The sequence below is a fragment of the Orbilia oligospora genome (assembly GCF_000225545.1).
Source record: "Orbilia oligospora ATCC 24927 unplaced genomic scaffold scaffold00007, whole genome shotgun sequence".
Classification (NCBI taxonomy): Eukaryota; Fungi; Ascomycota; class Orbiliomycetes; order Orbiliales; family Orbiliaceae; genus Orbilia; species Orbilia oligospora.
The window spans coordinates 549,877-577,240 of record NW_011645564.1 but is presented as its reverse complement, the minus strand read 5'-3'; the positions used below and the strand labels follow the sequence as shown (position 1 = coordinate 577,240).

General features: G+C 45.3%; 7 protein-coding genes across 7 annotated transcripts; 3 read left to right on the top strand and 4 right to left on the bottom strand.

Annotated features, from left to right (window-relative positions):
- Positions 1 to 166: 166 nt before the first annotated feature.
- Positions 167 to 2,658, bottom strand: AOL_s00007g152 (uncharacterized protein; the record flags this gene model as incomplete). Its single annotated transcript, XM_011120053.1, has 4 exons — positions 167 to 1,027; positions 1,151 to 2,012; positions 2,110 to 2,420; positions 2,605 to 2,658. 4 exons carry the CDS (start codon positions 2,656 to 2,658, stop codon positions 167 to 169), a joined length of 2,088 nt encoding a protein of 695 aa, XP_011118355.1.
- Positions 2,659 to 4,353: 1,695 nt separating this feature from the next.
- AOL_s00007g151 (uncharacterized protein) lies at positions 4,354 to 5,915 on the top strand (the record flags this gene model as incomplete). The annotated part of the gene is made up of 3 exons (XM_011120052.1): positions 4,354 to 4,469; positions 4,556 to 5,357; positions 5,445 to 5,915. 3 exons carry the CDS (start codon positions 4,354 to 4,356, stop codon positions 5,913 to 5,915), a joined length of 1,389 nt encoding a protein of 462 aa, XP_011118354.1.
- A 1,322-nt stretch (positions 5,916 to 7,237) lies between these two features.
- On the top strand, positions 7,238 to 9,358 carry AOL_s00007g150 (uncharacterized protein; the record flags this gene model as incomplete). The annotated part of the gene is made up of 3 exons (XM_011120051.1): positions 7,238 to 7,306; positions 7,440 to 8,684; positions 8,759 to 9,358. The coding sequence occupies 3 exons, from the start codon at positions 7,238 to 7,240 to the stop codon at positions 9,356 to 9,358; spliced, it is 1,914 nt and encodes a 637-aa protein (XP_011118353.1).
- A 263-nt stretch (positions 9,359 to 9,621) lies between these two features.
- AOL_s00007g149 (uncharacterized protein) lies at positions 9,622 to 10,620 on the bottom strand (the record flags this gene model as incomplete). Its single annotated transcript, XM_011120050.1, has 2 exons — positions 9,622 to 10,066; positions 10,157 to 10,620. The coding sequence occupies 2 exons, from the start codon at positions 10,618 to 10,620 to the stop codon at positions 9,622 to 9,624; spliced, it is 909 nt and encodes a 302-aa protein (XP_011118352.1).
- Positions 10,621 to 11,579: 959 nt separating this feature from the next.
- AOL_s00007g148 (uncharacterized protein) lies at positions 11,580 to 15,502 on the top strand (the record flags this gene model as incomplete). Its single annotated transcript, XM_011120049.1, has 2 exons — positions 11,580 to 12,059; positions 12,131 to 15,502. 2 exons carry the CDS (start codon positions 11,580 to 11,582, stop codon positions 15,500 to 15,502), a joined length of 3,852 nt encoding a protein of 1,283 aa, XP_011118351.1.
- Positions 15,503 to 16,282: 780 nt separating this feature from the next.
- Positions 16,283 to 21,651, bottom strand: AOL_s00007g147 (uncharacterized protein; the record flags this gene model as incomplete). The annotated part of the gene is made up of 4 exons (XM_011120048.1): positions 16,283 to 16,781; positions 16,869 to 20,292; positions 20,363 to 20,783; positions 20,848 to 21,651. The coding sequence occupies 4 exons, from the start codon at positions 21,649 to 21,651 to the stop codon at positions 16,283 to 16,285; spliced, it is 5,148 nt and encodes a 1,715-aa protein (XP_011118350.1).
- Positions 21,652 to 24,154: 2,503 nt separating this feature from the next.
- AOL_s00007g146 (uncharacterized protein) lies at positions 24,155 to 26,304 on the bottom strand (the record flags this gene model as incomplete). The annotated part of the gene is made up of 6 exons (XM_011120047.1): positions 24,155 to 24,178; positions 24,275 to 24,831; positions 24,951 to 25,599; positions 25,672 to 25,769; positions 25,945 to 25,985; positions 26,258 to 26,304. 6 exons carry the CDS (start codon positions 26,302 to 26,304, stop codon positions 24,155 to 24,157), a joined length of 1,416 nt encoding a protein of 471 aa, XP_011118349.1.
- Between the last annotated feature and the right edge of the window lie 1,060 nt (positions 26,305 to 27,364).

Here is a 27,364-nt window from a genome sequence, read left to right as displayed (position 1 = left end):
GCATCATTTTGATCCCAATTCTGACCCTTCACTCCATTGATTTGTCCGGGTATCACGGTCTCAAGATTTTTGTCTTACTGCGGATTATTCCCTATTAGTCTTGAGCCAAGTCTGGAAAGAATTAATTGAAGTAATTATATATACCTGTGAGTAGGAAGAAAATCTTTTACACCGCTAGTTTCTCCATCTGAGCGTTCACATACTCTTGTCGCTTCCTTGATTGTTCGTCAAAAGATAGAAAGTCATTTTGGTATTCTTGTAAGGACTTCGGTGGCGCAGATGAAGGATCAGGGTTCTCTTCGCTGCCGCTATGCAGCGGGTTAAATGGGGGCGTATATCCTCCCTCAAAATTGTCAAATTCTGGTTCCCTCGCCATTCCCCATGGCAGTATAGTCACAACTACCGGCTTGGGCGCTTCGATCGGACATTCTCTCAGAATGTCTTGCTCAGACCGAGCCAGCACAAGTCTCTTCTTATTCTGCTGCTCGAGTAACATGAGTTGCATTTGGTAGTCCTGTAATGCGTGTGATGGAGGTAGTTGGCTTTCAGGTAAACCCGCAAATTCGTCCCCATCCTCGAATACTCCTTTCGCCACGTTGGTATTCTCGCTGGGCCAAACGTGGTATTTGTTCTCTACCATGTGATACCCTTTGAAGAACTCCCAAATTTCGGGATATAGACGGCGGACGGTGTTGGAAGTAAGAGCTTCTTTGCTAAAGTATCCTGACTTATCGGCATCGCGCAAGTGGGCTGTAAACCCGCGAGAGCCTGGTTGAGGTACTCCGGCCCCGTGGCGACTTTCCCAGTTATAAGCTGGACGTTGGAAGGCGATCAGTCGGAGCTTTGGATGGCGTTCATATGCAGAAAGTGGGTAATTTGGCTGATCAGCCTTTTGACTTTGCTCAAGGTTATATGCTGACATGAACCAGTTGATCCATTCCTGCCGAAAGCAACCTGTGGGAGAACGCGGCTTTGAAGAGTAGATCTTGCAGCTATTGACTAGGTACAATGAGCGCAATCTCGGGAACTATATTATAAGAAATTTGATTTATTAGAGATGCATGTTGCATCAACTCGCCGTATCAATCTTGAGATTACGAAGCAGGCAGATCTGCCGGGAAACGAGTGTGCATGTGGGAAAATAACGTACCGAACTTATCCAAGAATTCGGGGAATGTGGGGCTTCAATCGGAAGGGCGAGGTGTTCAAGGTTTAGAAATCGGGATAGAGTATCTAAATCCAGGATCTCGCCGAGCTCAGACTTGATAGGTACCTCCCGCATTTTAAACACGTTTTCATCCAAATAATGGGAATCCTCCAACATTGATCCTGCCCGACCTCCACCGAAATAGCTGGTTTCGAACCAAAGTTTTCTCAGACTTCCTGAATGGCGCTGAATAGCTGTCTTGCTGGGGTAATCCGAGACTAGAGTTGAATAAGTTGCCCATTGTAAAGATTGCAAGGAGCTCGGAAGTTTCAGGAGTATATCATTGATATTTGAGGTCGTGTATGTATTTTTTACACCGTTAAATCTCGGGTAAATGGCTAGATCTGTGAGGTTCGTGAAGCCCGGTGCTAGTGGGACTAGGAGTGCTGGAGGAATATAACAATCAATCAATTCCAATCTCTTTATATTCCCGATCGGTATTGATCTCAGCAGCGAAAATCTTCCGAACTCGATGCTTTGCATATCTTGAAGGTGGAGATGCTCTAAGTTCCTAAACTCAATGTGTGGGTCGCTCGGGAAAGGGATATCGGCGTGGTTAAGGTGCTCGTACTGTGAGGACCTCAGGGACAGCGACTTTAGTTGCTGTCGGTATTGTTTCAAGACCGACCACTCGGGGCCGAGATTTGAAAAATTATGGTTAATAGCACTATAGGTAAGGGTTGCGAGGGATGGGAAAAATGGCTTTTTCAAGAGCCGTTCCCCGGGTCTAGGATCACATTCTACACTCTTAATCTTGGAGTAGTAGATAGAAGGGATGTATTCGAGGATATGCAAAGCATGGGAGCTTTTGAGTTAGCCTCGTTAGTATAATATTATTAATATGATACATAGTAGATAGTTAATTTTGGCAGAAAATAGACGTGGGAGCTATTAATACGCACTTTATGGATTGGAGTTGGTCCTCAGGAAGTGACTCGATGAATGCAGCGAGGTGGATAGCTGTCCTTTCTTTGCAGTATGGACCTATGAACCCTTCTCGGCGAAATTCTCTGTGACGATTAACAGATATTTGGCGGATATGGCTATGAGACTTATAGCGCTTGCTGAGAAGGGAGTGAACAACATGTTCCTCAAAGCCTAGGCCATTGGTGACAAGTGACAGGTTACGGTACAAGGCTGGAGTGGCGATAGAATGAAAGAACTTGTTTACGAGACAACAAGCCAGGAGGTCACCTTGATTGGGGTCGAATTGCTAGCCATAGCTCATCTATTAGTGGACTCTGTGGTTTATTTCTTTATTCATTCGTTCATATTTATTCTATTCCCTTTATCATTTTTTTTTTACAATTTTCGTAGTATAAATTTATAGATGCTGATAACGAAGTGTTCTACAGGCCTGATCGCGCCTGTGTTGAAAATGTGGTAATTTTACTCACGGGAATATGACTCAAGATGTCGTTGAGGACCTCAATAGGAATATCGGTAATCATTTTTAGTCTCTGTTTCGATGATCGTTAGTAGTATGTATAATGTTCTGAGACTGAGAGCTTTAGTAGGCGGGAGCTGTCGGAGGAACCGTCTATAATATTATAATTGTAGCGTAGCGTCGAAACTTTATAGCGGCCAACGGATATATTCAAAATTGAGGTGACAAATGTTTGACGGCCCGCAGAGGTCGGATCAGTAAGACACGGCGAAGGATTAAATCAGTCCTAGCGAAGTACTAGAAGAGCGCACCAATCTTTAACTCCCGATTTGCAATTACTTCTCAAGTTCGTTGAATGATCGGGGGAATACGTGTATACGCGTGCGTTTTCAAGCTCGCGCTCGAGTTAAATGCTGACTGTACCTGGCCAAGCGTGAGCTAACTGGAGGCTCGTAGATCCTTTTGGCTAATTGCAGGCCACACATATCTCCCACGTTGTATTTTGTTGCACTTTTGGCCCTAAATAACGTCGCTGTTTCTGGTAATTCTGATTTATGAGGCTACACCTACGCCTACTTAAATTTGCCCGTACGAATGCAATTAACAAATATTTGGTTAGGATACGGATATCGATGTACTTTCTAAGACTGACACTTCCTAGCTTCTATTGTATCACAGATACTAATGTTAACGTGTCCGGATTCTACTTGACTAGCAAGTCAAGATAAAAGATGCATATACTAAAATGTGCAAGCAATTGTCTCAATTTTGTATTCCAAAACACCTATAGTTTCTATCAAGCCCTACGTATATTCTCGAAGTATTATTGAAGTCTTAGTCTTAAGGTTTGAATTCTCGAGTGGATTCGTTTAGATCTTCCAAATTTCAGGTTTATTTATAATTATGAACTTATAGGTCTTCTATTCTTATCGCATCGCGTAAGCCAGCCTCCACAAACTGTCACAGCTGAGTCGACATCTATAGGATGGGAAAATATACCCTCGCACAACTGACAGTCCACAACCAATTGCAGTTAAGATATCTTAAAAAGCCTTCTAAAATATTCTCTAGCTGATTTTTTAAAAAGGCCCCTAAATGGAGACAATAGTGTATTTGGTAGTTTGCCTTTCCGCCCTACATTCGTACTACGAAGTACCCAGGCGCTGCCTAGGCCCTTTCGAGGATTTGGAAGTGGAAATTTGGGCCAATTGTGCAACACAAATCTTGAATTTGGGTATATAAAAGCAACACAGATTTCCATCTAAAACCTGTTGTATTTTTTGGTGGCGAGATTTCAAGCCTTAAACTTTCCCCGCAGGTGATGCTGTCATACCATCTTTCCTTCGAGCTTGATTCTTGATATCCAACGATCTCTCCGCGGAATTCGACTTTTCTAATGCCCAGTATGAGCCTGAGCTGTATACCCCTAGAGATTCTCATCCAAATCGCAAGTTATGTAGGTTGTACCCAACTCTAAACCCTTCCCCCCTTTTTAGCTGTAAAAGGGGTATCCTTGTAGACCTAACAGCCTTTCATACAGCTTCGAATATCAGACCTTTCATCATTTGCCAGATGTTGCCAGAAAATTAAAGGTGCATGTATCCCAATTTTATACCGTCATGTGGAATTGCGGTTATACGGACAGAAAAGGAGATTGGTCGGGAAGTTATTCCCATTTACTCTTTTAAGAGTGGAGTCGTCAGAGTATTTCGCGGAAACTCGAAGTCTGGCGGTAATAGGTTGTGATCACCACTTTGGAATGGATAAGGAAGATGATAGAGATACTTTGGTTTTGAATGGACGTGAGAAACCGATTGTTGTTCCGCTTCAGCGGTTTGTGGAGAGGATACCGAGTGGTAAACTGAGGAGCTTTGAGTAAGTGCATGCCGTGATCGGAACGTCTGTGGCCGAGGTATTCCCTACGGTGGAAACATTTGATATCAATCCTGATTTTTGCATAGGTTAAAAGTAGATTTTCCGATTATTGGAGAGTTTTTCATAGGGCTTATAACCATGCAGCCGAACCTGGTGAAGCTCTATCTGTCGTTCAAAAATACTACTCAAGAAGTTACAGCAGGAAGCATCTTCAAAGTCAATCTTCCAAACCTCAAAAGTTTAACGCTCGCAGAGATCTACAAACAAAGCGATGTGTTGCTTTTAAACCGAATCCTAAGTTCGGCCTCCAAATTGGATTTGATCGATCTTTCCTGGCATCTTCATTATCCAGACGTGAATCGTTCTAGTCACCAAGGCGCTTTTACACAAATATTACAGCACCGGCCCAAAACCCTCAAGATAGCAAATATTGATATGACACCACAGCTTCTTGAGGCAACAGGCGTTGTAGAAGAATTGCATTTACGAGAGGTCAATGTTCCTCGGGATCAGGACCTTCAGTACATATACCAAAATCCATATTCGTCGATTTCGTTGAAGAAATTACTCATTACGACGATTCCAGATTTAAGAGTATTCTACGAGCAGCAAATATTAGATAAATTAGCACCGGGATTGGAGGAGCTTCACGTTACCGTCAACCATATGGACCGGGATGGAGAAGCTGAAGTTCGGGATAACATTCCTATTCCTCTTGAATATGTTAACCGGCATTCTGGGACTTTGAAATACCTCTCTTTATTCGAGAAAACCTCGGAAGGAAATTTGTTTATCGATGGTGGAGCCATTTGTCAGGATGAGATTGAAGTTTTCAAGCACTGCAAACTCGACGAGTTCGCAACGGCTATTAACTTCTATTGTCAGATTGTATGGACGCCATATTGTGCTACTAACTATATTATCGTGTTTGAGCTATACAAATACCTATACTAACGAACCGTTTTATCAAAATAGAGAACTCCGGCATACTGGAAGACTTTTGAAATGAGCCCTGCAGATGTCAATTATGCCCATTTCGCTTGCTTAACAAAGCTTTACATCATCCCGGACATGATATCGCTTAATACACAAATCGAAAACGACCAAGATGAATTTTGGGACCTCAACCCTAGAAATATTTTCAGCTACCAAATGGCATCGATGATTTTAACAAATATTGGGCTTTACGCCGAATCGATTCCGAAATTGGAGTTTTTGATTGTGGGTATGGGAAACGCTTACTGTGGACAAAAGGTGTTTGTGGTTACTTGGGAAAAGCACGTACCGCCTTATAGGAAAGGTGCGAAGCAGAGGAAAGTGAAGTATCTGTATACACTGAGCCCACCGTATGAGATGGAAGACTTTAGGGATCAAGGGGTAGTGTTTAAATGCTTTGAGGGGACAAAGTTTACAAGCGAGGAGGACAGGAAATGGATCTCACTCTAAAACTTTAATTCCATAGTGCTAGCCATCGATATCTATATATATAATGAGTGAGTGAGTGATGAATGGATTAGATATTTGTAACGGTATTGGGCGTGAATTGGTCCACTTCTGAGAGCGTTTCATATCATGAATAAGTTGGCCGCCAGGCATACCGCGGACCTCAGTATCTTATATTGATAATTTAGAGCGGTGCGGACTGCGTAAGATGTACTACTGTATGAATACCAGGTACCTACCTACGTACTTAAGTAAGGGGTGAGTACTTGCAAACCCGCTCAAAATATATTTATTGTAGTGTACAAGTGGCGTAAGATTAATTAGCAGTATCCAACCGTGCAAGTTGCGTGCCTAGAAGGATAAAATTTGGAAGTACGAGTTTACAGGAATACAATTCGAACGCCTATAATTATATGACTATTCACACATGTATAGATATGTAACCCGACTGCAAGAGTGCGTGCGGCTCGTTTATCTATAAACGTACAAACGTGCGGTTTATAGATAAATTATAAATGTGCGTGCACATGCGGTTCACGGGTAGGCGGGGTACGGGTATGAGCTTTACCTATATATCAAATTACCTGCCGAATAGCTCATCGTTATTTTTGTAAAATCTATGACCAAATACAAAAGAATAAGACTCTTCCAGCTAATGCTCGCAATATTAATATATTCGAATATGAATCTGGGCCTGGGATTAACATAGCTCTAATGAACTAGTATGAGAGTAGAACCCTTGTCAATTCTTGATAAGATACGGAGTAGATAAGCTTGCTTTTCCACATATACAAGATCGGAGACGAGCAATACCATGTTAATTGATTGTGGCTTAAAAGTTTCGAATGCGTTTCAAATTTAAATATGTCGAGTCCTCCAAATCACGAATCTAATATTTTGCGTGTTGGTTTATCAGAAACGTTGGATGTTGTATATTTTGTATATCAGCCGTCAGGATCCAACCGAACCAGACCAGGCTATTAAGCCATTACCGCTGTATCGATCTTGATATGCACCATCGACTTTGGGATCTTCAGAGCGTTTGGCAAGCTTCTCCATGCGCATATTTTGGTACTCCATTTCTCATTGTATCCCATCATTTTTTTTTTGAATTTTTGAATTTTTGCGAATAAGATGCTTTTTTGATCCAATTCTTATCTCAAGGCTTGGAGGAATTGAAAGATCTCGACAATTGCTGTGCATGTGTAACTATCGACTGTCGAACGGATTAATACAATTGACATCGAACTTTCCCCGCACTACCTCAACCACTATTACGAAATTTACTCCTGGAACACAAGAGATCTCGCATATCTATCGAAACTATGGACTCGACTACTTCCCCCATTCTAAATATCCTGCCAGTCGACGTTCTTTCATATCTTGTCGAACAGGTGCGTACCATACATATGCATACCCGACTGTCTCCGCCTCACACTGGGGCTATTCAAAAATGCAACATCAACCAACACACTTAAACGTTCTAAGCTAATTAATGACCCGCAATATAATAAAAATCGAGAATAGATAATCGACGATGAAGGCTCTCTCAAATCCCTCTCGCATACAAATCGTGCCTTCAGACTCCTCTCCCTGGCCCGTTTACGTTCTCACACCGTAATCCTCGACATCTCCACCGGTCTCAGGGGTCAAAACGGTGTTCTCGACCCGGTATTCAGAACAATCAATGACTTCAACCAAGAAAAGAACTTTCGAATCCCATCTCACGTCCGAGTATTAGAAATCAGAGATCGATGGTCTGCAACTCATTCCAAATTACATACTTCACAAAAATTGATTGCGGAGTTCGTCAATGCACTTTTTACTTTTTTGGGGAAGTGTATCAGTCTTAGAAAGTTTTTGAGAGATGGGTACGAACATGAAGCATTTAAGACTACGGATTTGATAAAGAAAGTGCTGGAGTTACCGAAATTGAAGGTTCTGTGCTTGAAGATCCATCAGGATAGACAATGGTGGTTTAACGAGACTCCTAAATTCGAGGAATATGAGTGCGCTAGCACCCTATCCAAAGAAACCGGAGAAAGAGGTTTAGCATGCTTATCCGTTGCGCTACCAATGAGCCTGGACCGTTCATGGTGGGATGAAGTATGGAAACTATGCAGACATATTATGATCAGTAATATCAAAACCCTGAAACATCTCTATTTCGACGGACCAGATCTTGAACAAATCGTCAACGGAATGCGTGCAAACTCACTCGCAGACATACGGCTTTCAACACTCCGCTTCAGAATGGGATTCGATCCCACACAGTTTTGCGCAGTCCTCGGCCTTACAGAACTAGACGACCAAAGCGAAAATTCAGAGATACGTAGCGATGCAGTCACCCCTCTCCGTCGTCTAGAATTCGAAATCTTAGAAAGTAGCGGTTCTTTCATAGATGACAACGCAGCGGTCGAAATCCTTCGGTACTTCAGAACGCCCAATATCAAACGGTCACAGATATTCGGTCCAAGTAGCGTATATTTATACACTAATGGTGTGATGGAGCAATTTGGGAATCCGCTTTTGACTCACCTTCTAACATACCAAGGACTACAATTCGTTGAACTGCAGGGTTCGTCGAGTAAAACGTGGATTGAGACTATGCTAGATACGTTGGCGAGGTATCATGGAGAAAGTCTTAACACAATTATGCTGAACCAGATTTCTATGGATTTTCTTTACAAGCCGGGGAGCGATCTAGGTCCTATCGATAGGTTCTCTTCACTAAGAAGATTGGAAATCCTACATCGCAGGACATCTTTCTTCGTAAGTGCTCTGTATCTTCTCCATTTCCAATCCCCGAAATAAGACAAATTAATAAAAGAAAAAAACATTTACAGTGGTCAATCGACTGCCTCTGGAACATCATAAAAATCCGAAATACAATCTCCGAAGTCCAAATCACCATGCTCCATTCCCCATCGGGAATCAGCAGCCGCCTTTTCCGCCCTTCGATTGGCAACCACAGTTACTTCCCCCAACGAATCCTAACACCAATCTACTCCACCGCATTCTACCTTCACAACCGTCGTAACAAAATAGATACATCACACTACGCGTCCCGAGACGGCGAGCTTTTCCCGTCGACTAAAGTTATCACATCGTATCGCCAAATGCTCGGGGATTCTAGCACAGATCGGTTATATATCAGTAGCTATTTGAGACATATGTTACATGCTAAACGTCTTCCAAGCGAACAGTCGTCTTTTCCTGAGCCGAAGGATCAAGCGTTTGGACCGGAGCTACAGAATGAAGCCGAGGCGTTTTCGACGTTTGTGTGTGGAATTCCGGATTGTTTGAGGCTGTTTCAATTGAAGTACGTCGATAGGACTGGAGCGGGTCCCGATGAGGTGACAAAAAGGGATGGGGGGGATTTGTGGAAGAAGATCGGTGGCGAGTGGGTCTATGAGAAGGGTTTGATTGAACTTTTACCGTGGTAGAGTGGACACACCGGCAGGGGGTGATGTCTTCATCTGGAAGATGGGTTACACTTGTCCCGAAATGTGCAGGCTCGCATCAAAGGACCTGAGCCCAATATTTATGCGCCTGCTAGTACCCATGCTTTTCACATACCGAGAGCGCTTTATGCCATCAGTAGAGAAAATATCATATTTTATATCCTCGATCCGACCAGTATACTCCTATTAAATATTTTATAAACCAAAGCCATCTATTGAACATAAAGACCTTTAACCCCCCCTATCTACAGAATATTCAACCCCCCTTTCTCGAGTACAATCCTCTCCAAACTCGTCTTGTAAAATTCCCTAAAATCAATCTTATCGAACTCCCTATGCCCCAAGTCTGATCCCTTCGGATGTTCATCATGAAAATACATCCGATCATCATTCGGTAAAAATATCTTCCACCGTCTAGGATCCAACGAGAACCCTATCGACGCCTTGACATTCATCCTAGCCGAGAATTTCAGGCCTCTAGGGTGGAATACCATGAATGCTGTTGTAAATTGAGGCGGGATACCATCGTGTTTACGTTCCTGAATGGACCAGACTAGACGTGTGGGACCGCTACCGCGGGCCGAGCCCTCGATAACTAATTTGTGATCACGGCTGTACTTTGATTCTCGGTACACGGCACTATTCGCGATTTCGAGAGAAGCAGGGCCGGCGACTAAATTTGCACCCACACTATATATACATTCATCTTAGCATGACTTTCAGAAATAAATAAACAAATACTCTTTCTTTTTTCTGTCCTCGGGAAGGAAGAAACTTTACCTTAAATCCAACCCCCAAGTAACCTCCTCCGCCTTCTTCTCCCCATAAACTAATTTCGGCGCAAACTGCGCAATACTAACGGGAACAACAGCAGTAGTCTCCGCATCACCCGCTCTTCCAAGCCCTCCCTCCTGAGTAAAATCAATTTCTATAGTCGCATCCTTGAACCTCTGCCGTCTATGATCAGAAGAATGAAATACAAAGTCTAGAACAATAATAGCTGCTGGTCTAGATTTATAGGTTCCGTATGAAACCTGTGCGACTCGAGCTGAGAGGTATGTTTTTGAAATCTCAAGTTCGGTTATTGTGTCCCGTGTGACTGTGCCAAGGTAGTTACGAGATGCTGGGGGTCGGAATGCTAGTTGGTCCTTTTCGTCGATGATGAAGGGTTGGGCGAATTCGTTTGTGAATTCGTCTTTTGCGGGGTCGTCGATAGTGACTTGCTCTGCTAGTTCGTCGGACATTCTTAGATCGATGTTGAAATTAATTAAATTCGAATTAGCTATGGAGGCTGAAAACGAATAGCGATGCGATGAAAGTCAAGATAAAAATGTGGGGCAAATTTGATGGTGATGGTGGCCTAGCTATTTCTAAGATGGCAAGAGTGGATGCCGGTGCCTGTCGCGAGATCCCACGATTAATATAGCTATCGTATCGTATCGTATCGTATCGTATCGTATCATGCATAACATTAACATAACATAACAATAGCATAACAGAACCGAACATGCATCTGACCGACAGCTAGCTAGTCATCCCATTCCATCCCGAAAAGAAAGAAAGAAAGACAGAAAGGCAGAAGGTACATTACAGCGGGATTAAACCCCTGCAGCAATCGATCATGACCCTGAGCTCCTATACTAACCCTGATTAAGACAAGATCCTTCCCCAGCTCAGGCGACCACAGATTCGTAATGGAGCTTTGTGCAACGGCTAAGCTCAACCTCCCGGATCCCAAGACCCCTGTCAACGTCAAAAAAACAAAATGACAAACTCTTCGATCCAGGTGCAACCTGCAGAGGTGCAATGTGGGTGTGGGGAAATTAAACTAAGAAAACTTGACAGCGATGAGGCAGGCTAGTTAACCATCCAGCCAGCTAGCTTGCTAGAAGATGGCGAGCGAACGGCTGAAACCTGTCCGTTCCGAAAGGCTTCCGCGCGAGGCTGCCTGGATTTTTATATAAGTCTCGTCAGGTACCCGCGATCGATCGAGCTAGCTAATTAAACTACCAGATCAAGAAGCCATACATACGCCTCTGCTCGCCTGCATCTGTCATGGGGCCATGCGATATCAAATAGCTAACCCTTATTAATATTAATATCGTCTTAGCTTCCAGACCTCATCTCTCGTCTCTTCCCGCATCTCGCATCTGCTCTGCATCTGCGCTCCAATCAAACCTCATCCCGCCAAAAAATTCCAACAATGACAACACAAACACCGCCCCTCCACCCTCTCGTCACCGACGAATCTCTAACTTCCACACTCCTCTCCACCCCCTCCCAAAGAGAACAAACAAGCGCCCTTTTCTTTCAAGTTGAGGAGTTCGAGTATCTTGGGAAATTCCACGAGGCATACAAAGCTCTACAAAATTCTCCAAACAGATATATTCTCGCAAGTAGCAGTCCATCATATTGGTATCTCTTCGGAACTATAAAACTTAGTCAGGGATATTACCGTGATGGACTCGAACAGTATAGAACGGCTGAGAAGCTTTTAAGAGCTGCGAAGGAGGAGGATCTATCAGATGGGAGTCAACAGTTATTAGCGTTTATGACTACAAGAACATTATGTTTAGACCCGGCCTCTTCACCCGAAGACAGAGAGATCGGGATAGAAACCGGAATCACCGCATATCAAAAATGGGCAAAAGAAAAGTCTCCGGAGGAATTAGACTACTTCTCGGTTAGCAATCCTTTTTCATTCAAAATATCTTAAAAAGTTACATGCTAATATAAAGTATAAAAATAACCCAGCTAATCCTGGAAAGATCCTACTACGAAATAATAAAAGACATCCCCCTCTTCTCCGACTCCCTCCCCTCCCTCCTCCCCCGCCATATCCAAATCCTAAAATCCCAAATCCCAAAGAAAAACGCCATAATCTCCTTCCCAATCTTCCTCGCCATAATAAACAACTCCAAATCCCTCCCAGAAATCCAGTCTTTATCCCCAGAAATCGAATCCCTCCTTTTAAAACATAACTGCCCCACCACCCTCCAAAATACCATAAAGGGCTACTTCCAAATCCGAATGGGTCAACTATCAGAACGTCCCGACGTTCAAGGCAAACACTTCAAAGAAGCCCGTCGTTTCTACAAACTAGCAGGAAACATTGAAGCCCCCTGCGAAGTCGACCTTCTCGATTGTCTCCGTGATGGCCAAAAGCACGTGTTAGCGGGTACAGATGACCCCACCGATCTCCGCCGTCGTATCCTCCATATGATAGATAAACTAGGAAAACTCTACGGAAAATTCACAGATCTGGATTTCCCCAACAGGATGCACACAACTCTAAAGCAAATATCCAACATCAACGAAAAAATGCTCCAATCTCCAGATATTACACTGATCTCCTGTCGTCTCTGGAGACTCCTGGGTAAAGCCACGGGAATAAAAATAAATTCAACAACAGAATTCATCGCTGTAATAGCAGATATAATGAAGACAGAAGATCTAGAAGACGCAATCACTGTATTTGAAACATTCAAAGCCGAGGAAGAGGATAATTGGGACTTTGATACCGGAATAAATTGGCTCAGAGGCATGGCAGTAGCTCATACAAGACTAAGCCAATTCGACGAAGCAATTGCAGAAATGGAAATGGCCGAGGTCCTCCTGCAATCGGAATACAAACACTCTACCGCTCTCGAAGTCCGAGAACAAGTCCTTGCCGTCAAAGCAAGAAGACTTCATACCCTTTCCGGTATAGAAAAGGGCTACGCCTTTGACGACCTACTAGAAGAGATCACCGAAGCAATAATGGAAGACTCAAGATACTGGCAACAAAGAAAACCCATGCTTCGCAAAATGTTATGGAAGGCCTCCCTCCTCCTAGGGGATAAAGAACTAACCCCTATCGAAGAATCTGCAAAATCTGCATCCGAAATAGTAGCCCAAGTAGAACAATTAGCAACCGAATACATCACGGAAGACAAAACCTATCAAACTTTCTTAAACGACTGTCAACTCCTAAAGGCAATCTTACTCCGAGACCAAGGAAAACCAGACGAAGCAGTCGCCCTGATAGAAAAACTCCTCCCTTCAAAACTATGGAAACTAAACCTAAAAACCCGCACAGAAGAAGAAGAAATCCACGCCGCAGACCTCCACATTCAAGCAGTGATAATGTACATGAAAGACCTCGCTCCTTCCTCCTCACAAACCCCTCCCGCCGCAATCCCCCCAAAACTCCTAGAAAAACGTATAAAATCCTGCTTCACCCACACAAAAGAAGCCCTAAAACTCTCCGAAAAGCACAACCTCCCAATCCTCTACTCCGACGCTCTATTCTACGAATCCCACCTCCACCTCCTCCAAAAGGACCCAAAAAGAGCCCTCCAAAACCTCCATAACGTAGCAAGAATCCAAGACGAACTCCGCCGTGCCTCCCCCAAGGGCGATAAATTCGATAGTTTCATCACAAACGCCCTAGCAGCTCAAACCTCCTCCGCCCGTTTTGTAGACTTAGCACTAAAAGCCTGTCTCCAACTCCCAGACCCCGTAGCAGCATGGTACTGGATTCAAAAGGCCAAAGCCCGCGCGTTCACCGATATGCTCCAGCACGGCCATATCTGGCAAAACTCCTTCATCCGCATCACAGACGACATTGAAAACTTCCAGATGCCATGGGAATCAGTATCAATAAACGGGAGCGACATAGCCCTTTTATACCGTTTAGAAAACCTTCTAAAATCTCCAGTGGGCTACACCCTCGATAACTGGGATATAGAAACAATGGAGACAACCTTAGCCCACCGTCGAAGAACAATCTCATCTTTGATCGATGAAATCTCTCAACGTCCAAGCCTTCGCGGCGCATTATCAGTATCCATGGGTCTGCCGGCTACCCACGAAGACCTAACCTGGATCGCAAACTACCGTCAATCAACCCACGAAATCGTCTTCATAGACTGGGCAGAATCCTTCGATAAAATCATAATCTGCATCTACCGTCCCGCCGGTATCCGCTTCCTATCCCCCATCGTCAGCACCTCCCAAGACGCAAGAATAAACATCTCCACCTGCCCCCTCTCAATAACAGACGTGAAAAACTGGGTCCAAACTTACATCCTAAACCAAGACGCCCCGTTATCATCTCTAAACTCCACAGACGACCTAAAAATCCTCTCCCCGTTGATAGACCCCATAAAGGCCCTCACAAACCCAGAAGACCTCCTTGTCCTCTCCCCAACCGGTATCCTCCATTCAATCCCCTTCCACGCCCTTCCAATCTCCACAGACGACGACCCTTCAACCCCTCTCATCTCTCGAAACCCAGTAGTCTACGTCCCATCCCCCTCCATCCTCCGCCAATGCATCGCAAAACTCCGCATGACCCGCCATCCAAACCCCCAAACACAATCACTAACAACAGCAACCCGCCCATCCACCCTCATCGGCGTAAAAATCGACGATGACTCCTACTCCCCAACCCCAGACCAAAAAGTCGACACCTCCCTCGAAAAGATGTCCACCTCCCTCCTCACCGCCGAAATCTTAACCCACGAAATGGTAACCCACCAATCCTTCACCCACCAATCCTCCCTCACAACAGACATTCTCCATTTCCACGGCCACATGGACTACCACGATCCCAGACCCTTATCAAGATATTTAGTCCTTGCAAACGACGAAATAATCACCGGTAGACAACTAGCCGACCTCAAATTCCCGGTTGGTTCCGCCCCCTTAGTTACCATAATAGCTTGCCTGAGTGGTGGCCAACAGATCTTAATGGGCGATGAACCCGTGGGGATCGTACCTGCTTTATTGGCTTCAGGAGCAGCAAGTGTTATTGCAACTATGTGGCCGACTGATAGTGCCTGTGGGTTGAAATTTGGTGAGATATTGTATGAAGATAGACGGCTTTGTGATGAAAACGAGGAAGGAGGAGGAGAGGGAGGAGATGATGATATTGGGAAAACATGGGATATAGCACGTGCATTGAGAAAAGCAGTACTTGACATTAGAAATGATAAAGAAACAAGTGCACCGTATTACTGGGCACCCTTTGTGCTAAACGGGGCATGGTTAAGAGGTACCAAAAATGGCGGGGCATTGCCACGTGGTGATGGGATGGATGGGTTATCATCACAGTTTGCGAGAGGTATGGAGATTAGGATTTGAGGGTTCTGTTTCCTGTAGAAGGAGACGAGAGGAACGGGACGAGAGGAAGGTAATTATTGGCCACCATTCATGTAACAAAGTAATGTCTTCAGCAAATATATAAGCTATAGTTAGTAATCCTTAATTATAATTAATCCGGCATACGCATCTAACAAAGCGTCAAGATACCATCAATAACATATTAATTCTAATATCATACGACTTCAATTTCCTCGAGAACGATTACGTTTCATATTGAATTTTGATAAACATCTTAATTATATATATATTTATAGATAAAATAGACAAACAATCAACATCAATACCTAAAACCTTTAAACATTGATGGAAATTCAGAAACCCCTCGCCGGCAATGCAAATGCAAAAGCAAGCAGAATAAACGCGGGAACAAAAAGAAACAGGAGAAGAATAGTTAAGAATAGTTAAGAACAGACTTCAGTCGTGTGGATTAAAAAGCATCATTAAAAAAATACTTTTCTTAATGCAAGTTTTGTGGAGAAGAAAAGAGAAAAACAAGTAATCATGCCGAAAAAACAATGCCACCATGATTAAAAAAGTCATTCATTCGAAGAAAAGAAAAAACAAACTGGAAAATTTATGTAAAGGCAGAAGCAAGTAAAGGAAAAAGAGGGAAACATCCACAACCTTCAATCCACCCTAGAATGCATGTCAAGGGAGTAAAAAAGGCATCGAATACACTTCCCTCTTTTAAAATGTGAGAGTAAAAGTAAAGTAAAGAAAGGAAATAAAAAGAGGCAAGAGAAGATATTGCTCCCTGACTTAGTCCTTAACACTCAAGACGTCTGAGGACGACCACCCCTGTTTATGAAAAGGAAGCCCAGCAGGCCGAAAACCCGCCGCCATGATACGCCTTTCCGGTCCAATAAGATCCGTCCCCCCATCCATCCTCGCCTCGCCCGAACTTTCATCGGCCTCGTAGCCAAACTGCGCACTCTCGTCAGTCTCGGAACTAGACTCTGCACTTTCACCAGTCTCGAAGCCAGACTCTGCGCTTTCACCAGTCTCGGAGCCAGACTCTGCGCTTTCGTCAGTCTCGTAATAAAACTCTGAAATTTCATCGTCTTCCAAGTCCTCACCCATACCCCCATTCCCGCATAATGTCTCTTCGTCGTCATCTTCTTCTCCTTCCTCAGAGCCGTCCGAATTAACCTGTCCCCTCGCCTCCTCCCACAGCTGTCCCAAAGTCCTCCCGGCCAACAACCCTTCATCAACCTGATTGTTATATGTATCCGCCTCTCGTCTGTAGCTCTGCACCGGACTATAACCATCATTCAAGTCCAAAGGTGAAACCGGCCTTGTAAAAGTAACATTCTAAGCACTTCTACCCGCTCCACGTCCTCTGAACCTTCCGCCACTAGGGCTACTATCTCTAGCATATCCTCTCCTCTCTCTGTCTTCCCACTGATCCCTCCCCATAGGACTTCGGCTTCTTCCTCGACCTCTTTCTTCAGGTGGATACCCCCCAAAATCCCTTTCTCGATCGTAATATCTCTCGTAATCCTCTCGGTAAACTCTGACCGGGTGTCCACCTGGATGGTGTGGCGGTGGGGCATGTGGTGGCGGCGGAGCACGTCCTCTTTCGTATTCGTAATCATCATAATAATACTGAGGAGCACTGTGACGGACATATCCGGGCTCTTCATAGTATCTTCCAGGAGGCGGTGGTGGATGCGCATGTGGGGGTCGATCGTAATAAGCCGGGTGTTGGGCAGCATGAGGCGGTGGTGGATATCTCTCTCGTTCCATAACCCGATCATAATACTCCGCATGAGGGGGTGGGTGAGCTGGTGCGTAAGCTCTTCTATATTCCACATCATCTGTATATCTTGCCTCTCTAGCATGCCCAGAGACGGGGATAACCGGCGCTGGCGGCGTTGGATCATCGTAATCGAGTCCACCAACCGGGGGTGGGACTCCAGCAGCAGGTGCAGTAGGCGACCCAGGTGTTCGTACGGATCTCATAACTTGAGGAGGCGGTGATGAAGGTGCTGGTCCAGGATATCTTTCCCTAGCTGGAGGAGGAACGTCGTAATCATCATAACTTGGGCGGTACATTCTATACCTCCTTGGGGGTGAAGGGAACCGCCCTTCATACCCATATGGTCCAGGACTCGCTCTCCTGTTGACTGGTGGTCGCGGAGGGTAATATGCCCCATCCGCCCCATCGTATCTCCTATATTCATCATCCGGATACTCCCGCGCAACAGGCCCTCTTCGATGATAATAGTCGTCATAAGAATCTCTTCTTCGATGCCCGCGTGACCGTGACCTAGTTCGACTGTCAACAGAAACCGGCGACCTCGATCGACTGGAACGTTGTCGAGACTGACTCTGAAGCGTTCTACTAGTTGCTTCAGACCTATCGACGTCCCTTGGGTCAACCTGATCGCTTCCCGTTGAGCTCTCTTTCTTCGCTTGCTCTACAGCAGCGGCCTGGGGAATCAAATTGTTTAAAAAGTCTTCAGCCGCAGACATCGATGCCTTGCTTGCATGTTTAGGCGCTGTCTGTGCCACTTCCACGGCGGCAACCGGAGGAACAATTGGTATCTCAATTTTCTTCTGGAACACTCCCGGATACACCTTCTCCACAGCCCCGATCCTCCTGACATCAACCCCCTGTCGGCCAACCAGCTTCCCAACCTCCTCTTCGACGGGAAGTCGGATCATATCAAGAAGCCAATTAAACCGCTTCGCCTTAACTCCAATCTCAGCAGCACTGGGCCCCAAGCTCGGGCGACTTACGTGCACGCTTTCAAAATGCTGGAACAGCAATGCCAACGTAAAAGTTCTAGTAGAAGTCTTCGGGCAACTCCTACACTCGAATTTGATATTCCCGGGCTTCAAAAACTTCATCGCACCGTCGATCTCCGTCCGGATGGACTCATGAAACAACTGGATCGGAAGATCCGCCTTAAATTTCTCCTCGAAGGAGGAGACGGTGTCGTGGATCATCTGCAAGGCGCGGATGGATGGCTCCAGGTTCTTGATGCCGCCAAGGTTCTTCCACATCTGCTCCGCGTAGTTGGCAATGTACCGGAGCTTGTCCTTCCGGTCTTTTTCGGCCGCCGCCGCAGCAGCGGCTTCAGCGGCCGCAGCGGTAGCTTCCGCCTCTCGCTTGGCGGCCTCTCCATATGGGTCCGGCTGTGGGACCAGCGGTTGCTGGGCGTAAACGCCCCCGTGCTGACGGTGATGAGGCGCAACCTCATACCCGCCATAATGCGGGTGAGGTTGCGCTGGTGGGTATCCAGAGGCGTATGGTCCATATTGGGGCGCAGGCTGGGGCGGCTGTGGTTGGTGCTGTGGGTACACCGTTGGCGCAGCGTACTGTGGTGGGTATGGCTGGCCACGGTCCCCCACAGCCAAGGGCGACGGCGACGGGTACTGTGACGGATGGGCGTGATGCCCATGGTGTGGGTGCGCTGGTGGCACCCCAACCGGTACATGTGGATGATGGCCCACAGGTGCCGGGTGATATCCGGGATCCGGATATGCACTCGGCCTATGAGGCGTAATGCCTCGGCCATATCCCTGCATGACCGGCTGGGGGCCAGGCCCAGCGACAACAGGTGGTGGTGGTGGTGTCGGCCCATGATGCATCGGATGCATCTGGTGTCGGCCGTGCGGGGGTTGGTGGGAAGGGTACGGGTACCCCCCATGGACGGGGACCCCACCAACAGGAACGGAAACCGGCGGACCGGGCCTCATCAACACGGGTGCCTGTGGCAACCCGACAGCTTGGTGATGATGCGGCTGATGATGGTGATGGTGGTGGCCGTGATGGCCACCAGGCGGGCGGATCATCAGTCGCTTGATCTCGTTCGGATCAACGACAAATGGCGCTTCTTCGGGCCACAAGCTTCGCCAATGGACCACAATGGTCCCCAGACTCAGATCGGTCGTATGCTTGGCGGCGTAATGTTGAATTACGCCCTCGAACCCGTACAGCTTTGGTGGTGGAGGTGGTACCATCATACCACCTGAAGCGGCGGCAGCAGCGGCAGGGTTCGCGGCAATCTCTTTGCACGCCTTGCAGTAAAACAACTCCCGTCTGAAGGGATCGGTCATCGGCTTGACCTTGTTGTCAAAAACATATTTCATGTTTTCGAGGACAAGTTGTCGCACTTTCCCAGAAGAAGCACCAGAAGATGGATGGGAGGAGGATGAGGGAAAGGTGGGGTCAGAGACAGGTGAGGTCTCTAGGACGCCACCCCGTTCGTAGTAACGGGTACGAACAATAGTGAGGATAGCAGCAGCAAAAGACGGTGCAGATTCGAATGTCACCTTACCGTGCCAATTCTTGATCTCTTCGTCTGCGATCTTGGCAATCATCTCACGAACCGGTGCCTGGGACTCTTCCCATTGTCTTTCTTTCTTAACCCACTGGTCGCGCTCCTGTGTCTCTTGGAGCTTACGGTCCTCGAGCTGTTGTTCCAATTGCTTTCTCTGGGACTGTCTCTGCTTCTCGTGTTCCTCGGCGCCGGCTCGTTGTTCCAATAACTTCGGAAGTAACGCATTCCACGATTGTTCAGTCAGTGGTTGCGCAATTTTCACAGAAGCCTGGAAAGCAGCACAGTGTGCCAAAACTTCAGCTATGATCGGTGGATTCAGTTTTGAGCATCGAATTTCAATATCGGTCTTCCGACGAGTTTTAACATCGTCAGCTTCTTGGTTGCTTCGGTCACCAAATTGTCGGTTCCGTTGATAAAAAGTCGGTATCGACTGAGGTAGAAAAGCCGAATGGGGATGCGGATTATCATTAGTCACCAAAACTGCCACGAAAAACAACTGTTAGCATGCCCCTCCGTAAATCGCTTGTGTCGTCGTATTTAGTGATCATACCAGGAATTCCATTATTCTTAGCAATGTTAACCTGACTCTTCTCCGCCTTCTTGTGCTGTTGTTGCTGCTGGTGCGGCATCTGTTGTGAAAGTCCAACGGAGGGATTATACGAATTACCCTGCATAACCCTCACTTCCCATTTCTCCATTCGATCAGCATCAGCTTTATGTCCGTGCCCTTCACCTTCAAGTCCCTTCAACCACTCTTCAGCTGCATCCATCTGCAAAGCTTCGTCATATCGAGCTTTGATCTCCTCAATATCTTGTTTCCAATATACTTTCTGCACATCCTGAGGATTAGGTATAGTCGTGGGTACCCATCCAAATTTAGAGTCGACGAGCCCATAAGGCAACGCTGACACCAATTCCTTCATAACATTCACAGGTATCTGTTCATCTGATTTTCCCACTAAATCGGCCTCCTATATCCCATCGTTAACAACAGGCCTTCGAAAGGAAGGGCTGTAGAAGAAAAAAAGCACATACCTTAATAACATTCGTTCTGAAGCAAGCTTCGCAACACCGAACCTTGAACTGCCAATAAACCTTCATCCCATCCTGTCCCCGAACCTTCCCCTCAAATTTATTACACATCATACACCCGGTTCCCCTAACGAGCCTCCACATATCCCACTCCTTCATTCCAAACGCCGGTTTCGGCATATCGGGACAATGGATCTTTCTACACCGTCTCCAAATATGTTCTTTATCGAGCAGCTCCACAAAGCGTTTCGATACAACTCTCAGTTTGCCAATAGACGGAAGACCAATGTACGTAAATATCTCAGTCCATAGTTGAGGTGATAGCTTGTCGGCCGGAACAGTAGAGTTGATAGGTGTTGTAGTCGCAGAGCCAGGGGTTTCGATTTCTCCATCATCTAGTCGTGTTTTCTTCCTCGTCGGTCCGTCCTCAAACCCAACAGCCATATTATCATCGTCCTCCATTGGCCTCTTTTGATTGGCACCATTCGAATGCTCTCCTTCCGCGGGTGCAGGTGCAGGAACAGCAAGAGAAGTTAGATCTATCTCTTCTCCCTCAGCCGGTATAAAATCTTCCTCGAACTCCGGTTCCTCTTGCATTAGGCCTCCATCAAAATCGAATTTAGGACCAGATATTGTGAGTGTATTGTGAAGAGACGGTGAAGGTGATACCGTTCTTGATTCGGGTTTGATAGAAGCAGCGGCCGGAATAGATGAGGTGGATATCGGTGTGCCCGGTGTTTCTTCTTGTTTCATAGCGGCTGCGGCTGCGGCTGCAGCTTTCGAAGACCTCTTTTTCGATTTCGCCATCTTTTTCGTTGTGATTGTGTGAATTGTTGCTTCTCAGGAAATAAGGGGAGAAAGCTGCCCTGCCAGGTTGTTATTGTTGCTGTTGTTGTATGAGCTCCGGAGGAATAGTATGGAGGAAGAAAGGATAAGATGAGACGATGAAGTTGAGAATATCGGGAATAGACAGATGTAGATGTTTGTCTGGTTGCCGATCACCGAAGGCAGGTAGATCTGATACTGACGTGACAGTTATCTTTTATCTCGTCAAAGAGACCAAAGATGGAGATAACAGAATTTAAAGAAAAACAAGCACAAGAAGGGCAAGTAATGAAGATATATCTATCCCAGCAACACGTGGTGTAGATATTTTTTTGATGATGATGAAGAGAAAAAGGAATTGGGAAGGAGGAAGGAAGGAAGGAAGGATAGAAAGGATAAAAAAATGAGATCGAAAGGGAAAAAACCAGCCGGCTTTCACCAGCTGAGCAAAAGCCGACGTAATCCCAATGAACCACACAGCCGTATACACGAGCTGTCGATGATAAGACAATATAAGGGGAGAGAAGTGATAAAACCCAAAGGAGTTTTAAACAAAAAGGAGGAATAGAAGCAATCAAACACCCTTTGTGGTTGATTGACTGACGGATCGATGGATCGATTGATTGAAGAACAGCTTTGAACAGGAAGTGGAAGAAGAAAAAAAAAATCGTTGCTGCAGCAAGGCGAAAGAGACAAGGATGGGGAAAAACAGACAACCGCGAAGCTAGTGTATAGGATCGCGGACCACCTATAACCCCGGAGCTGCAGTCTGTAAGGAACAACCAAGCTATCTATGTTAAGCTAGCCAACCAGTCGTATTCGATGATGATGAGAATAGTGATGAGAAAATGATGATGGCAATGATGGGGAGATTTGTCGGAAGAGGTGTCGTCGATTGATTGATGTGATGATGGTGGTTGGTTGGTTGGTTGGTTGGTTGGCGGATGAAAGGTGGAGGTTGATGGTTGATGGTTGATGAAATTAACAAAGACAACGCGACTGACCCCAAAAAAAAAAAAAAAGCTGAGGCTCCGCTGGAAGACTAAATAAAACACTAAAACGGTCGCCCCGCTTTTGCATATCCGCCTCACTCACATAAAATTAATATTCAAACAGTCGTCTGCAGTCCAACAATACCGTCATCATATAATGTACCTGACCTCTACTTACTAGACATTAAGCTAGGTAAGTACTTAAGTACTTAAACAACTACTAACTATTTAGACTAAGTAGTTATATCATAAAATATGTATATAAAAATCTCATCTATTCTTTCCTCAGCTATATCTAGCAAGTAAGTAGGTAAGTTGGGACTTTAGTATATTTAATAGACCGACCCCCAAACACGCCTCCACGTGGCCCCCCACCCGCATTCACATTCTCTCCCAAAGAAAACCCCATGTCGGTACCATATCCCAGCTTCAGACACAAAGCATAAAAAAAATAAAACTATAAAAAAAGTATATAAAAAAAAGAGTCAAAGGAATCGTCCGTGAGAAGTAAATCGATCGATCGATCGAATCATACCACTATTGTCCTTCAATTCCTCATATCCATTGCATTTGTCCCAATCCTGTCTGCAGCCTCATGTCTTATATCTTGCCTCGTATACATAAGAAAGTAAGTATGCATACCATGGTACCACGAGGAGCTCTCCGTCCATCATAAAGCGACACGAGACCAATGTTGCAACTATACACAACGTCCGAATGAAGATCTAAAGAAAATTTAAAGCCTGACGTATACGTATAGAAGAAAGGAAACCTCTCTCGTTATACTGATGAACGATTCCAAGCTGCGGGACAGGAATCTAAAGAAGAATCAAAAAAGAAAAGAAAAGAAAACCGCCCTACATTAGTAATCAATAGAACTAAAAACAAGAGAGTCGGAACTTATAAAGAAGATATACTCAATGGAAGAATGAGAATGAGAGAATAAGAAAACCGGCCAGCTTTCTATAGATTTAAATCCACTAATAAACACAGCTTTCTGAAGAAATGTAGGAGAGAGAGAGAGAGGAAACCAGAAAGAAGAAGAAGAAGAAAAAGACTAAAACCTCTTTCGAAAAGGGAGATACAGTGCCCTCCCATAATAAGGGTTGCTATTGTCGTGGAGCGTAAGGAGAAAGAAAAGAAAAAGGTAAAAAGAAGTCATAGCATAGAATACCTCAAAAAAAAATGAAAAAATCTTTCATACATTTCGCCTCGCCCAACATAACAACCAGTCAACCAGTCAGTCAGTCAGTCAGTCAGCTCAAACCCAGCTTAGCTAGCAAGTAGTTAGCTAGGAAATCCTGTCTTCATTCCAGCCAACAATTGGGGAAAAAAAGGAGGTTTCCGCCGAAAAGCAAAGAAGAAGGGGAAGGAGGAGAATAGAAGGAGTCGTGTTAGTAGGTGAACAAAAAAATATTTAATGCGACGTCAGACTTTCTTATTCGATCGAGAAACACAATAAAGCTTTGGAATTTGTTTGATATTTCGAGAAATTATAGTGCCGAGAATACGAACAACTATGCATCGTCCATATATTAGCCCTGTCTCAAAGCAGACTTCGCAAAAACAAAAACAAATAGGAATAGAAATAGAAAAGATGTGTGAAAACTTACATTGTTCGTAGCAGCTATAGCAATCGAATCTTCAAACGGATGCCAGCTCATGTGCAAGATCTTCTTGTTAAAATCGATCTGATCCGCATCTGTCTCCTTCCTCATCCTGCCCGGGACACCAGCGCCAGACGGACTGCCGGCTCTACCCTTCTTGCTACCATTAATAGGAGTGGGTACGCCGACTTTCTTCGCCTTGAATGCGCTCTTATCCGCTTGCAGAACAATCTCAACCTCCTTCTCGGGATCGGATGGGTAGATCATGAAATTGTTGTTGTAAGATCCCGTCATCACGTTCTTTCCATCACCAGAGAAGATAACCTCAAACTTGTCGAAGATCGAATCGTTCTCGTAAGTGTCGCAAAGACGGGGTCGTAGATGCTCGTGAATAGGAATCGTCTTGATCGGTTGTCTTTCCATGTTGACATCCCAGATCTTGACGGTAAGGTAGTCACGGGACAAAATGTAGCGGCCATCAGATGAGAATCGAACATCTGAGATAGAAGAGATGATTTCCGAGAAGAAGGAGCGAGATGATGGGTCCTCCTCCTGCTCAAATACTATTTTATATCCCAACACGTTAGAATAATCCTTTTCATTTTTAATTTGAACTCACAACTAAAAGGAAAGATAAGGAGAAGAAGAAGAAGAAGAAGGAATAAAGAGAAGGCAGGCATACGCTTGGCGTGGTTGTCGCACAAGGCACTATCACGCATATCTGCGAGTTTAATGGTGCCCTTGCTACTGGCGTACATGAACCAGTTGCAGCTCTGCGGATGAAATTCGGCAGCGGTGATAACTTCGGTCAGTTCCTCCATATTGGCTGGCTTGATATCGACGATATTGAAGCTTTGATCTTGAATGTTCAAATTCCAAAGATTTATCCTCAAGTCGTCGCTCGATATGAAAGTCTCACCATCCGAGTTAACCGAAATCGAGTTGATATGGTAGGCATGGGCATTAGCGTATGTCCTACGAGGGACAGCTGCGACAACGGTGTCGTGGTGGGTGAGACGTGGTAATCGGAGCGCGTCAACGCTAGTAAATTGGCTATGGGGGAAGCTTGGTCGAGGACCGGTACCGCCGACGCCGGATGGGTGCTGCTCATGCGACAAATTGTTCTCAGCGACGACTTTCAAAGATTTTTCGAAGACCTTCCATAGCTTGATTGTCTTGTCGTTGGTTGAGAGGAGAAAATGCGAGGCATTCTGTCGGCGACACCACTTGATCTTGTTGATCTTCTCTTCGATTTCGAGGGACTTCAGGTAGTCGAACTCGGGCTCGTGGGATTGGAACTCGGTGTGGAATTTGTATTCGCACGTTTTTTTCTGTTGTATCGAAAGGAAAGAGCAGAAAGAATCAGCATCTTCATCTCAAGTTGATGACATGAGAATACGTACCGTCTCATTCCTCTCAAATAGAACGACTCGTCCTCCTTTGTCACCAGTAGCGAGATAGTTTCCAGTGTGATCGAATTCAACGGTCGATATTATATCCGCTATGAGCGATAGCGAAGGAAGAGGAATCGTGTCAGCGATGGCCTGAAACCAAAGAAAAACAAGTGTAGAAAAGCCAAGAACCTTTCGGTCACTAAGAATCTGAAAGGGAAAGGGGAAGAAAGAAAAAAGATTAAGGTGATAGGGAGCTATAGAAGGAGGTGTAGGTCATCATACCTTCAGTGATATCCTCAACATCTCCCTTGTCACCAAAACACCTACCCCGCACAAGCTTCGGTTAGCAAAATCTCGAAATCGCATGAGCTTCGCGAGAGAAAAAAACACCGAACAGAAACCGGGAAAGCGAAAATGTAAAAGAATTGAAAGAAAACAGAGACACCTAGATGTTCCTTGTCGAGGAAAAATGATGAGGAGGTGGGAGTATTGACAGGGTTGATGATCGTGGGGTTTTTCTTCTTAATATTATATATGTGTATATCCATATATATAAAAAAAAAGACGCGAAGGGGAGGGAATGGGTGGGACGTACTGTGTGAACTTCCAGGTGGGTCCTGTGATTTCCCCATTGTCAACCATTTCTAACCCAGCCTGCCGACCTTGTTCAGGAACAGGGCAGGCCTTTTAGAAACGAATAAGAATGGAAAGAAGAGAAAAAAGAAGAAGTCCGGTCGGGTGGACGGACGACGACTGTTTGTATTTTTTTGTTGGTTGGTTGGTTGGTCGAAGGAAGACGAAGAAGTCGAGAAGAAGGAGGATAGATAGAAGAAGAAAAGCTTAGCTAGCTAGCTAAGAGGGGTTGAACGGAACCGAGAAGACGGAACGAGGAGGGGAGGGGATGGGGGGGGATGGGGGGGTTGGACCGAGCGAAGGCGGGGATTCGTGGGATGTGAGAAGTCGTGTGAGGTGGCCGAACCGGGTGGTTCGATCGAGGAATTCTAGAAGGCCTGGAGGTTGAAGAAAGAGAGGGAGATCTACCCGTCGCACAGCACAGCACGGCACAAGTACAGCACAAGTACAGCACAAGCACAGCAAAACACCGTTATAGTGAAGTACGGTACAGGACAGTACAGGTTAGATGGATGAATCCGGTGATAGTCGTATCGGCAGGTGCAAGGATGCAAGATTGGCCGATGATTGAAAGGAGTAGTAGTAGTAGTCGATGCAGTAGCAGTAGTAAGTAGTAGGAGTGGTTGATTGTAGTAGTAGTCAATTGTAGTTTGTAGTTTGTAGTTGGAGTTGGAGTTGGAGTTGAAGCAAGTCGTGGGGTTTGTTTATTGGTGCAGACGGACAGAACAGACGGACAGAACAGAGCAGAGCAGAAGGAACAAGCAAGAGGAGAAAGAGACGGGTTTCCTTCAAAGAGCAGTGAAACAAACAATCAGTTCAGTTCAATCAGTTAAATCGTTCAATCAATCAATCAATCAATCAATCAGTCAGTCAGTCACTACCAAGTCTGTACTTAGTGTACTTAGTACTTAGTAGTTATTCATCACCGAGCTAAGTCGTCGAGGGACAAAGGGAGACCGACAGGGACAAGGAACTTGAAGACGATACGTACAAGGAAGATCGAGAAGAGGAGAGAAGGGAGAAGGAAAGAAAGAAAGGAAGAACGTACCAAAGAGTAGGAATTAGGAAT